The sequence below is a fragment of the Macrosteles quadrilineatus genome, unplaced genomic scaffold, assembly GCF_028750875.1.
Source record: "Macrosteles quadrilineatus isolate MER2022 unplaced genomic scaffold, UCM_ALF_1.0 Scaffold_8__2_contigs__length_117827958, whole genome shotgun sequence".
Classification (NCBI taxonomy): domain Eukaryota; kingdom Metazoa; phylum Arthropoda; class Insecta; order Hemiptera; family Cicadellidae; genus Macrosteles; species Macrosteles quadrilineatus.
The window spans coordinates 52130946-52145160 of record NW_026542601.1 but is presented as its reverse complement, the minus strand read 5'-3'; the positions used below and the strand labels follow the sequence as shown (position 1 = coordinate 52145160).

Below are 14215 nucleotides of genomic sequence, written 5' to 3'. Positions count from 1 at the left end.
AAGTGAGCCCAATTTGTCAGTTAATGCCTATTTCAATTAGGTTGATTAAAAAAAAAAGTTACTGTATCACCATGGTCAGAAGAGACACTTAAGTAATGAACTTTAAATCTGAGCATACCCCATCCAAACAATTATAATACACAGTATGTCATTGGGCTGAGAAGAGTGTACACCCTTTAACGCAATTTTGGTGCTAAATCAGGAAGAAGGATGTTTGAATTTGAATTACCAAATATGTTGTTGAGCTTGGTGATGCTTAATCATATTTTAATTGTTTCATTGCATGTTTTATTATTCAATTTCTTAAGTAGGTGTTAATGAACTTTAAATCTGGGCTAACCCTATCCAAACAATTATAATACACAGTACAGTATGTCATTGGGCTGAGAAGAGTGTACACCCTTTAACACAATTTTGGTGCTAAATCAGGAAGAAGGATGTTTGAGTTTGAGTTGCCAAATATGTTGTTAATCTTGGTGATACTTTATAATATTTTAATTGTTTCATTGTATGTTTTATTATTCAATTTCTTAAGTAGGTGTCAATGAACTTTAAATTTGGACTAACCATATCCAAACAATTATAATACACAGGGAGGACGGGGTACAGTGGGTCATGGGGCACACTGGGTCATTGGAAAATTTCCCTTAAGGGATATTTTTTTCCTGTTTCCAGTATAGTTTAGGTTGCCTACCTGCTAGCCCATATTGTGGAAAAAGATCAACAGATGGAGTGAAATTGTGAGGGAGATAGTTGGCTTTGTTTAATTTTGCCTCCATGCTGGAAAATTGTGGTTAGCTTCTTTTTAAATATTTACCATGGTTTTTTTTTATTTAATGTAACTTTCTCTATAACTACCTAAATGATCGCAGGCTGTTCTTATTCATTTAGATAATAAGACTTTATTGTTAGTATCATAGAATACATAATTACTATTCACTAAAAAATGGCAGCTTCCTCTGGGGTACAGTGGGTCACTTTGTTTGTGACACAACGGGTCCCATTGAAAATGCTTATGATATCATAAGAAAAAGCATATGAAGTGAAATACATGAGAAAAATGTTGCCAACTCACAATATTGTGTTACATGAAGAAGGAATGTATTTGGCAGACCATAAAGACATTGACAAAAAACAACCAAAACAAAAAAATATATCCTGGTACAGAAAGAAAAATAACTAAGTTGACATTTTCACTAAACTTTGAATCATATAATGTGCATTAAGACATTATTTGTATTGAGCAGCATTTCTCAAAATAGCTTTTTCAGTTTTGCAAATTGTGTTTCCAGGAATATAACATGTTGGTGTGATACTTTGTTCTTTTTTTTCTTTATGACCCATTGTGCCCCACTATCTAGTGTAGTAAAACTTAATATTTAGTTGCAAAAACAATTTTGTTATAATAAAAGAAATGCCAAGCAATAACAATAAATATTTAACTCAACCCCTAATGAAAAATACTATGAATTAAAATTATGAAAGCAAAAAGTGACCCACTGTACCCCGTCCTCCCCTACCTATGTCATTGAGCTAAGGAGAGTGTACACCCTCTAACGCAATTTTGGTGCTAAATCAGGAAGAATCAGGAAGGATGTTTGAATTTGAATTACCAATTCAAAACTTAAGTCAAACCTTATTTCTATCAATTCTAAATTCTAATTAGAAACCTTGTTGGTGATTCAAACACAGATATGAACGAGATGAAGCAGGAGATGTCAGTGGCTAGCACATCAACATGGGATGCGGGACCACACGAGACAATGCCGACGATGCCAATCCTGGTCCCCACACCTATAAAGATGGTTCCTCCCCATCACCACCCACCCGTCCCACTCGACCATCACGTAATGCCGGTGCCACTCATGCCGCAAACTCCCCATGTAAGTAAATTGTAAAATTGTTGCTTGGTTTAACTTACAGTATTTCAGTAGCATTGCTTGTCTTTTGTAAAATAGTTTGGTCCACATCTCGGTTGTGCTTCTGTCATACTATAACTGTACTGTATGCTTTTTTATTGCATAGGGGATGCCTGTACCCGGGCCCTTCATGGAAGACTTGCCACCTGAGCTTGTGCAGCAGGGGTGGAAGAAGTTGTGGAGCAAACGAGAGAATCGTCCGTACTTCTGGAACAAACTTACGGGGGTCTCTCTATGGGAGATGCCTAACAACAAGCCACAGGTTAATATAAGGGTTAACCCTTTGAACTAGTGTACCTGTTGCTCGAATTCGAGCAATTGTGAAGTATTACAGGCGCTAGTTTAAAAAGCCATTATTTCTGATGACTTTAAAAGAATCAATTCAAAGATTATGGAAATATTCATGATGTACATAACGGTTCAATACAATCAACATTTAATGTAAATATCTTATCATTTTTCAAAAGCTGATATTGTTTTTTAGTGTCTTCTGCAAATGTTTCCCAGTCATAGCCGCATTAGGTTGTCCATAATAATGATTATTAATTCTAAAAAAAACATTATTTCTATTTCTTCCATTTGGTGGTGTTTTATGACTTTGATAGTTTTTTTTGAAAAACTCAAGTCTAGCTGAATAATAAAATACTTGCTAAAAAAATACTCAACCATTTGAGTACTTGCCCACCCGTATAGTTGATCATCTGATCTAGTTGGTAATCTGATTTTTCCTACAGCACTGCATTGTTTAGTCCACTCTTTTTGGGTTCATGAAAACAACTATAGGCTAGCGGACCATACAAAAGCAATCGTAGGGGAATGCTTCTATCCAATGAAGATTTCACAGTTGAGAGCTGGTAGCCTAAAATTCAATTTGAAAAATTAATTGGATCCTACAAAATTGACATGACTATGTCTTAATTCAAAATTTGAGAAATGTTATCTGTTTACAGTTTGATCCGATCACGGACCCTTTGGGCATAAGTGGACCAGGAGCGATGATCAATGGACCACCCATGCCTGTCAAACGAAGGGCCTCTGAGGAAGTGGTGGGCAGTCCTGTAGCTAAGAAGTTTATTCTTGCGTGAGTAATTTTTAGCCTACCTTAGACTATCCATATAACTAGACATTCCTTTCCCATATTAAGGTTATGGTGTTAGAATTGAGTCACCGACCAAGTTATGCTGATGTAAATTAGGCCACTTATATCTCTTGAATAAACACATTTGTTAGCTAAATCAAACTTAAGAAAGAAACTTTTTGTCTGTAGCATCTTCTATTGCACATTAACCATCACTGTAATAATAAAATGAGAGAGAATAGAATAAATACCCCGCCGCAGCAAACCTGCAGACTTAGCGAATTTCCATTTGCCTGATTGGATTTACACTAAAAATATCACATTTATTTATTCCTTATTTAAATAGAATTAGTTTAACGAGTACTTAGGTTTGCTGCAGTAGGGAGGGTAAAGAAGTGTTTTTAATGTAGGTACTATAGTTTAGTAAGAAATTAATGTATTTTTCAAATTTGATCAAAATATGTTCATAAACAAGCAAACTACAACAGTTGACTTATTCTCCATAAGATTAACATGGAAATTTTAAAATTACAATTTTTTTTTAAATTTTCTCCGTAACCATTAGGCGCATAATAACGCTTCTATATACTAAATTATTTGTTTTTTTAAGCTCTACAAAAAGGTTTAGAAAGAAATTGTGAAAGTTCGTGTTTTTAGGGTCAAAAATGGGAAAAATCTATTTTTACCCCATAAAACACCCCATAAACTCCTGTTCCCATAGTCCGATCATGCTGGTTCGCGAACTCATTCAAGTTTATCCCGCTTTACATCTTTAAACCAAATTTCATCAAAATCGGACAAAAATTACTCAAGTTATCGCGTTCACGGACACATATATATCTATACTTATAAAAGGCAAAGCCCTCACTATATATATAAATCTATATATATATATATACATATATAAAAATTTGAACGAATGGTGTTTTTGGCCTCTGGGGACATCAAAATGAAAAAGTAAATCGGTCCTGGGCCTAGGTCTTACCATGCCACCTACGGTAATAGCTACTTCCCTATAGGGAATTCGCTAAAATGAACATTAGTTGAATTGAGCCTCTAACAGAGTGTGCTGGTCTAAATTTATGATTTCAACAACTTTCTGACTGACTCTTCAAGTAGGGCAAGTATGTAATTTTTTGATAAACTATTGGCTAAGCTGGTTTATTGATGGCACTTTAAATTTAATTGACTTTCATTTTACATTTTCTTGGACGGATCCATGTTGATAATTCTTTAGAGACTTTTGGATAAGATATTTTTTTATTTCTATTGCTAATAAAATACAATGGTTGAGAGTGTTAAGTACCTATAACAAACAGCAATATAGTCAAGAGCAGTGTTCAGTTTGTAAAAAATAGGTGCCGGAACTGTAACCTATCTACCAATTTACGCCAATATTTTTATCCTTCTGAAAGGAAGGTACCGGAACTAAGTTCTGCCGCGTTCCCCACAAATCGAGGACTCTTCAAGAGAAACAAAAAAAAATTAGAATAGTGGCCTAATTAGAATAGTGACTTGGCATTTCTGGTGTATATTTGACTTTTGTCAATGCTTATGTAGCCTGAAAGACAATAATAAACAATAAAAAAAAAAACAAAAACAAAAAAAAACAGACATAACTTATGAATTCAGAAGCAGATGGCTCATTATTTATTACATTTTTGGGTTGAGGTTTTGTGTTGAGGTTTAGTATTGATTTAACTTCCAAGTCTGTGTGTGAAACATTCTGGAGAAAATTGGACATGGAAGAGGTCTAATAAAGTTTTAAGAAACTATAATTTTTAAACGGTTTCAATGTAAAACAAGAAAGAGGCCTATTGTTTGGACTTAAAAAAAAAAATTAGGGCAATTGTTTGTAGCCTACCATTTAAATCACTGATAATTAGGCGTCTGCAGGCCTACTGACCTTCGAGTTGGGCCAAAATTGGGGTGCGTTGTAACTTATTGGTATGTTAAAAGATATATCCTACAGTAAAATGATCACACAAAATTGTGAATGTCTCCTGCGACCATAGAAAATCGTGAAATTTTGAGGGTGCAATCCTAGCAGACACATTTTGGGATTACAATTACATTGCCCGATGCAAGAATAAGAATCGGCCAAGTTTCATACCTCTAATGTAAACTACCCGACCCGAGCTTAGCCCTAGATATATTTCTCTCTCAAACTGATCTCTTGAGGTAAATTATTGGCCTGGACTTATTCATTTATCGTTTTTATGTATACTTATGCAGGGGACCTTGGGACTTGGAGATATCTACGAATGTCATCATCTACGAGAGGCCCCCCATAGTCATCCCTCATCCCCATCCTGAGGTAGAAGCTTTCCGCTGTTCTTTACTGACCAAACTACGCAACTGCTATCAGGAGCTCTGTCACTCAAGGGAATGTAAGTAGAAATGTTCAATATTGTTGAATAAGCTGTGTGGTTGTTTTGTATACCTTCAACAACGATAAAAATTTGATATAGGTTGTTATAGGATAAATGAGACTGCAGCATGTTAGTGATTTTGGTTTTTATCAGTATTCTTGCCGTTGGTGCTATACACTAAACCAATAAAAAATTACTGCTGAGTCAAGGTTTCTAAAGCTTTACTTGACTAAGGTAAAACGCAGGGCCGGATTTAGCATTTTTGCGCCCCTAGGCCCAAATAATTTTCCGCCCCCTAGTCTGGTCACAGTTAGTTACTTTCCTTCAAACCTTTATTAAAAACTATATCATAACTATAGGCCTAAGTTTATTGCTCCACTCCTCGTTGGAATAATAGCAAGTTTTTTTTTAAAGAATTGACTTGTTTAGCCTTAACAAAATGCCGTCTTAAAAACACTTTTTGCAATTTTATTCTTTTAATAAATGCTCACATTTGTGGCCGTGGGACTGAAACAAAACAACTCAACCCACCGAGCATTCCTGAAAAAAAAACAAAAAAAAAACATGGCCATTGATACCAATTCCAGGCCCAAAAACATGAACTCCATACAGTACGTGATACCATAGATTCAACATACTCCGTTAGTAGATTTGTCATCAATTTGGATTGACTTACTTCACTTATTTCCTGTCGCTCCTTAGCGGGAGCATAGGGCATCGAGAAGAGCTCGCCATCCATCCCTGTCTTGCGCCAGGTCCCTCAGTTGACCCCAGGTCTTCCCGACACTCAGGCTTCCTTCATTATTGTTCTCCTCCAGGTGTCACAGGGTCTTCCTCTCTTTCTGGTCCCTTGGGGATTCCATTCCAGGGCCTTCTTTTCAATTGCACCATCCGTCTTCCGAAGAGTGTGACCCAGCCACCTCCACTGCCGTCTTCTGATTTCTAGGCTGATCTTTTGTTGCCCTGTTGCCTCCCAAATCTGTTCATTTGATATAGTGTTTGGCCAGAACACTCTCATTATACGTCTGAGACACCTGTTTACAAACACCTGGAGCTGAGAAGTACTACGCTGATCCATTTTCCAAGTTTCACTGGCATATAGCAGGACAGACTTGACGTTTGTGTTGAAGATGCGGATTTTGGTTTTCATTGAAATATTTCTATTTCGCCATATTGGGTAAAGCTGAATAAATGCTGCATTAGCTTTCCCAATGCGGCTCCTAACATCTTCCTTTGCTCCTCCGTCTGCTGTGACTTTACTTCCGAGGTATTGGAAAGAGTCGAGACCTCTTCGATCACCTTCCCATTTATTTCTAAGGCTTGGGCTACTCTGGAATTCAACCTCATTTCCTTTGTCTTATTTACATTTATCTTAAGACCCACCTCTTCAGCCTCTCTTTGTAGAGAACTTAGTTTCGCCTGAATATCAGTGTACCTCTGGGCAATCAAGCAAAGGTCGTCAGCAAAGTCAAGGTCCTCCAGCCGCTCCCTCAGTCCCCACTGCACTCCCCTCCTTCTATTATTTGTTACTCTCCTCATAACTGAGTGCTTGGGTTGCACCAAAAGGAACAGTATCGGTGATAAAATGCAGCCCTGGCGAACACCTATTTTAACTGGGATTGCTCCTGTCAACTTTCCTTGGTGCGAAACCTGACACTGGAAATCATCGTACATGGCCTTGATAATATTTATTATTTTAGGGGGTATCTCATATTCTTGTAGAACATGCCACAGCACCTGGTGTTCACTGTGTCAAAGGCCTTCTCGAAATCTACAAAAGCCAGGCAAAGAGTACTTTGAAATTCCTTGCTCTGCTCAAGTAGGATTCGGAGAGTACTGATTAAATCCACACAACTTCTTGCTTCACGGAAACCTGCCTGTTCTTTCCTCAGTTTCAGTTCAATGGAACCTTTTATCCGGTTTAGGATTATTCTGGCCAGCACTTTGCTTGGGACTGACAAAAGGGTAATACATCTCCAATTGTTACAGAGCGTTACATCCCCTCTCTTGGGTATTTTGACGGCTATACCCTTCTTCCATTCCTTTGGAGTTCTCTCCTCTTGCCAAATCTGTTGAAGTAGTGGATGAAGTAAGTCCGCGGCTACATCACCAGCTTTTAGGATCTCGACCGCAATGTTGTCTAAACCAGGGGCTTTGCCATTTTTCAGGCTTTTGATCGCATCTTTGATTTCCTCAATTGAGGGGATTTCTAGATTTATACCATGGATTTATGGCACTGGGCGAGGTAGTGGCAAAGCCTCGTCCTGAGCTTCTGCTCTATCCAGTAGTTCGCTGAAGTGTTCCTGCCATCTATTCAACTGGTCTTCAATGTTTGTCACCATTTCACCACTCTTACTTCTTACTGGTTTTTCTCTAGCGAAGTTCTTCTTTGCCAGTTTCCTTGTAATGTCGTTAAGCTTTTTGCTATTACCTTGTCTAGCAGCTTCTTCTGCTTCCTGAGCCAGTTCATCAACCCATCTTCTTTTGTCTCTTCGCACAAATGTGCCTCTGAATATTCTTGATAGACGTTTTGCTTTTAAAATCTGGTTTTGGAGCTGTCATATTTTGTTTTCAAAATCTTCCTTCGGTTTACTTCAGTCCACGTTTCCTCCGACATCCATTCCTTCTTTTGCTTATTCCTGTACCCTAAAACATTTTCACTAACCTCTTCAAAAACTTGCTTCACATTCTTCCAGATGTTCTCCACCTCCGAACTCAAGGCACCACTGTCAGCCAAGACTTGATACCTATTTGTGGTTTCAATAACAAAATTATTCTTTATTGCTGGGATTTTCAATTTATCAATGTTGAACTTCCTGCCTATACTCATCAATTTGGATTAGCTGAAAACAATTCTTGTTATTTAAGGAGTATGTTTTTTTCTATTTTTAAACCTAGTTTATCCAAAATAAAACTATATAATCATCAACAATAGGTCGTCTCCTGTTTATATTACAAGAAATTAAAACACACATCATATTACTAATCCTAAAATAATAGAAACAAAATTACGTCAAAACTAACGTCCAGTGTCACCAACATGAGCTAGACATAAAAAATTTTGAATTAACAATGTCATAAGAAGTCGACTTGAGTTATATTTAGGGGTGTGCGAGTACTCGAATCTTCGAGCTTTTTGGTCGAGCTTTTCATTATTCGGCTCGGCTCGAGGCATTTTGAAAAAGCTCGAAGTTCGAGCCGAGCTTTTAATACTAAGTCAAAACTAAAAAAAAACACTTAATTTGGGTCATAATTGAAAACAATGTTATCACAATTCTACGTTGTTCATGCATTCGAGGTTTGATAAGCACGAACCTCAGCTCAGTCAAAACGCAATGATTATCGATCGTAATTTTGAGGAGATAGGAAAGAGACAAACGACCACCTATCGCGTTGTCTTTCTAACAGCTATTCTTAATTCGTATCGTAATATACAACGCAGTGCGAGTGCGCGATTGGCTTGTCGCTATGACGACACACGGTTGCCGTGACAACCTACAGTGCGCACTGAGCACTGCGCCTTGTGTAGGAGGGGAGATTATATCAACAAACAATTTCAGGAATTCTATTTTGGGACGGATGAAAGATAAGGAAGAAACAAAAAGTGGTCACGTGTGCAAATGTAGTGGGCGACACAAAAAGGCTGTAAACGAGTATCGTCGTGTCGTTGTTCCTTGTTTGTTTACTTTTTCAGATTCCTTATCAACCGCCCCTATCTGCTATCTCTCTTTCTCTCTCTCTCTTTCTCTAACAATGTACTGATTAAACAGATTGTGGTTGACGACTTTTCTACTTTTAAGTTTCCCTGCAGTTATTTTACTTCAATCAATCCTATAACCTTTCTAATGTTTATAAAAATAATTAATTATCTGTTTTGTATTTTATTTCCTTTAAACCAACCCCTATTTACCATATGTATTTTATAGAATAAAATGTTTGTTTATAAAGATTGACTGGCCACACAATTTTGTACCTTTTTTATTTTGTATAAGTATAAGTAAAGTGGTGCGTGCTGTAGTGAATGCTTTTTATTATCAAAATAAGTAATGAATTATTAATTTTTGATAATAATACATGGCTCATTGAATACCATAATGTGATGTAGTTTCCTATTTGTAACTTGCAAATAATAATAATTGATAGTTAATTCTGGAAAATGAAAAATAGTGATTGCATTCATAAACCTGTCAAAACAGCAACACGGGTGTAAGGGTTTATTGTTTCATAGGGGTACAAAAGACGTGGGTGTTTCAAGGACAAAGTGTTGGGCCTCCCGGTTTAGGGGGGAGGGGTGGTGGTGAGACTGCAAGAAGGGGAGGAAACTGGTTTTGGCTATTTATTGATTAGTTCGCCGACCCTTTTAGATAACAAAATTGAGTGACAGTGTTAATTCATAGTGTTCTTTATTTCATTTCTTGTTTACTTTGTGTGTTATTCTATTAATTTTAGTGTTTTGGTCTATTTCCTCCATGTCAATTATATCTTTTTTAATATATAAGTTTACTTTTTACTTGTCTCTCCACCTTTTTGGATCCAAACCAACTATGTTCTTTTTTGATTAATACGATTGATAAAACTAAAATTTTTTGTGCATGGAAAACAACAAGAATAATCATGTGTTTTTAAATTTATTTTGTATTTATTTATACAAAATAGAATTAAATATTCATAGTAGTTACAATATACATAATAATGTAATCGACTTGCTAGTTGTTTTGTCATCGTCATTCAAGGTCGCGTTGCTGTTCTGTTATGAAAGACAATCTGATTGTCTCAGTCTGCACTGCATATCTCATCAGGCCTTCAATTATCCTTTTATTTCTTGCATCTTAATTTAGTTCAGTTCAGTTCTTATCGTGATTATCTACTATTTTATGTCTTGACAATTCTCAATGTTTTTAAACATAGCCTATTAAAATAACATTGTGTTTATTTAAAAAATTATTATGCACTTTTAAGAAAAAAAGTTTAATAAGGTGACGCTAGAAAAAGCTCGGCTCGAAAAAGCTCGAGCTCGAAAATTTTTGAAAAAGCTCGGCTCGGCTCGAGGTTGAAAATCACTATTCGCACACCCCTAGTTATATTTAATCTATGGTCCTACTGCATCCAGGTTATATTTCCAAAGCAAAACAGAGCAATAATCCGGCCAACCGTGACACCGATCCTTAGGTCTGAGGAGAAAATGACAGCATTAATGGTGCTTTGGAGGGTATTGAATTTTTCTAAAATCCAATGCAAACTGAGATTAATATTTTTTTGTTCATTTTAAAGGTAAATTCATCGTTGTTTTAATCAACACAACTTATTATATATTTTAACTTGATCCTGCAGATTGTTGTAATGTAAAGTAATAAAAAGATTAGTTAATAACTTTTCTTTGGTGAGGTGAGGGTGGTAACAACGTCTAACACACATGCGCCCCTAAGCACTCTGATCAGTAGTGCCGAGCCCGAGCCAGCATAGTGGCAGTGCATTGGCAATACGATGCGAACCCCTTGGGCGCTTGTCAACGTCAACATCCCTACAGCCTACTCCCGTATAACCAATGTTCGTTACCAATTTTGTAACAAAATTGATGCGTAATTCTGAAAAAAATAGATTAAATTTATTTCCTAACAATTATTTTTTTTATGAACTTCAGAATCACAATACTTTGGAGTTTTTTTATCAACTATGACTATTTATTTTTATTTTTAAATAGCCTAGGTTTAAAAAATTACTCTCGACCGTGTGCCCTCTAGGACCTTGCGCCCATAGGCCCGGGCCTACCGGGAAATCCGGCCCTGGTAAAACGGTAGCAATGTCAACAGTGTACAGTCATAACTAACACAAATAGTGAGTGCATGATTTCACAGTGAATATTTGGTAGTCTAAAGAAAGGGTTGGATGGCACAGAAGGTTGGGTACCCAAAGATCAGATAATTGAGATTACTGCATGTATCGTCAATACCAGAAATCATGAAACTGCATATTATTGTCATGAGAATTTGGAAAAATTAAAATCATTTAAGTTAACTAATAATAGAAAAAAATATGCAGTATCTCTTTAAAAATCAAAGAGTCAAGGAGTCTGTATAATATATTGATATGATCAGTTACAGCCCAAGACTAGACACGTCTGAGAATTTGTTCCACAGAGCCTGTTTTTATTGATAATGATCTGTTACAGCCATAGATGCACCAAAGGACTCGTTCAACAGATGGTTGATGGAACGCAAGGTTGTTGACACAGGTACAGACCCACTGTTGCCAAGCCAGTGTTATCCTGAAATATCTCAGTGCATGTACAAGGAGATAATGAACGACATTCCCATCAAGCTGGTGCGACCAAAGTTCACCGGAGACGCTAGAAAGCAACTTTCAAGATACGCTGAGGCCGCCAAGAAAATGATCGAGTCCAGGTGGGTTTTTGTAGCTTTCTAAATAGTAAAATGCTTTGATTTTTACAAGTCAAACGTTTTTACATGTTTCATGTGATTTTTTTTTGTTTTTAATTAGAAACTTTTATGGACCATAAAATGATGGTTATTGAAACTTTTCCTTCTTGTCTGAGGAGTTTTAAAAATTGTACCATAGACTAAGCAACACAAATAGACTTCTCATCCCATTGTAAATTTTGAAGCTCGTTCTTTGTTTCTAGTTCATGTACGTCGACACTGATTGCTAGTGTAGTTGAAATTTTGTTTCTATTATTTTAGGGTTATTTCCATGATTTGTGCTTTACTGTTTGGCTGTATAACTAACTAGGAGACCGGTTATTGTTTATGATTAGATAGTTTTATTCGGTTAAACAAAGTTTTAAATGACTGAAATAACAAGAAACAAATTGTAAACAAAATACGAACTCTACAGTGTGACGTACAGAACCAACAATAAAATTGGCTTCAGCTGTTCAGAAGGATGACAAATCTACTAAGGGAGTATGTTTTATCTATGATTGCACAGACTTATATTTGGATTAGAGGAATGTATGTATGACGCAAAATTTACCTGGACACATTATTCATGGATTAAATGTGATACATTACTTCAACTCACTTATTGACACCAACAAATGACTGAGAATTGAAACATTTTGTAGTTACAGGCCATCATAGTCTAAGCGGTGAGTCTTGTTCTCATTCCTTGTTCTTCAACCTGTGTCAAATAGCACTGTCATTATGGCTAACTAATTTCATTGGCCTACTAGGCCTAACTGTGCACAATTATAACTTATACCATTATTTGTCAAAATGAAATCACTCAACTAGGCATATTCAATTCCATAACTTGTCATCCCATCCACAAACTAACTTTTAAAAAGGAAAAACTATCAGAAAAATAAAAACAATACAGTTTTTGTTTATTTTAAAAGGTTTAAACTGTATCTCACAATAATTTACAGCTAAGAACCTGTAATTAAATCAACAAAACAAACCGCTAACAACAAACATTTAAACAGATAAATCAACAACACACGAATCAGCTTTGTAAAGCCTATTGGTTGATGCTTAGTAGTGCCAACCTACTTCTGTTACATTTGCTGCGATTTTAGCCAATTTTATCAAAATATGATCATTTCTCGCACAATCTTAGCCATCTTGTTACGAGATGCGTCTGCCTGCATTCAAAGGGTTATCAAACAATTATGATTAAAAAAAGCAAACCCATAAACTTGTACCAAAAAACTGGATATAAAATATTTTGTGTACAGGAACGCCTCACCAGAAAGTCGCAAAATTGTTAAATGGAACGCGGAAGATACGTTTCAATGGCTTAGGCGGACAGTGGGAGCAACATACGACGACTTTCAAGAGAGGCTCGGCCATCTCAAGGTAATTTCAGTTCAGTTTGAGTAAAATTATTAAAATTAGTTTTCTTTGGTATTTTTTATGGTGTCAATGTTTTAACTTTTACCATCAATTTGTATTTTAATTTGTACGAATATAAATGTTTTTTAATTAAAAAATGAATTTAAGAAAGGGAATTGTAGAACTATTTGTTTATATCTACTTCTCTGGATTTTTTGTAAGGGAACGGTCCAAACATACAAATATTGGACAGTTGAATAAAATATAATTTAGCTTACAAACAGAAGCATTATATATAAATCTATATGTATAAACCTATTATGTGAACAATCTTTACATCTTGGTTCATCCTAGTTAAGAGTCAAAACTATAAAATAAACCAAAACTAAAAATATTGTTCAACACTGAACTGATTCTCTGTAAATAAAGAATAGTTGCAGTTTTTTAGTCATGCTTTAGGAGTTTTGTTTTGATAATGAAAACTAAAACTCAAATGTGCTAAAATTTCCCCCACCATTACTATTGTTGAACAGAAATCGCCCCAATGTGTCCATCCATAAATCTTCACTAAACAGATCTAAAAATTATTAATTTATTTCCCGTTTCCCTCTCACAAGTAATTGCATTCTAAATTATACAGTTAAACCTCGATTAACCAGGGACAGATCAACCATGGTCAATCATAACCTCCATAAAAATACCAGGAAAATTCATTAATTGTGCTTCTTTAGTCCTATGTGTTGTAATGCATAGTATATTTAACTATTTCTGACCATTATTGATATGCAGTAGGCTCCCACATTATTGTTTTTGAAACATCACAGTTCATTTGACAAATTAAAATGGAAGCATAATAAAGAAATATCAGTCAATAGCTTCCACTGACAGTCTGCTCCTTAGTCCTTACACATCTATCTGCTGTACGCTAAGTCACAATAGTAGCCGACATTATGCTTGTGATTGGGTAATAAGTAACCATGGCAACTTTTGAAATGTATGGATGAAGAGAGGCCCAAGAAAGAATAGAAGAACAAAGAAAAAGAATAATCTATGTTT

At 35.9% G+C, this 14215-nt stretch overlaps 1 protein-coding gene across 1 annotated transcript in view; it reads left to right on the top strand.

Moving 5' to 3' along the window:
* Positions 1–14215, top strand: part of LOC129001695 (mRNA (2'-O-methyladenosine-N(6)-)-methyltransferase-like) — a 41656-nt gene that overhangs the window by 4454 nt on the left and 22987 nt on the right. The window contains exons 2-7 of the mRNA XM_054429089.1: positions 1693–1883; positions 2026–2181; positions 2870–3000; positions 5233–5387; positions 11539–11770; positions 13063–13183. Of these exons, the coding sequence (XP_054285064.1) occupies positions 1695–1883; positions 2026–2181; positions 2870–3000; positions 5233–5387; positions 11539–11770; positions 13063–13183 (984 nt within the window). The 5' untranslated portion in view covers positions 1693–1694. The remainder of the gene's footprint in view (positions 1–1692; positions 1884–2025; positions 2182–2869; positions 3001–5232; positions 5388–11538; positions 11771–13062; positions 13184–14215) is intronic.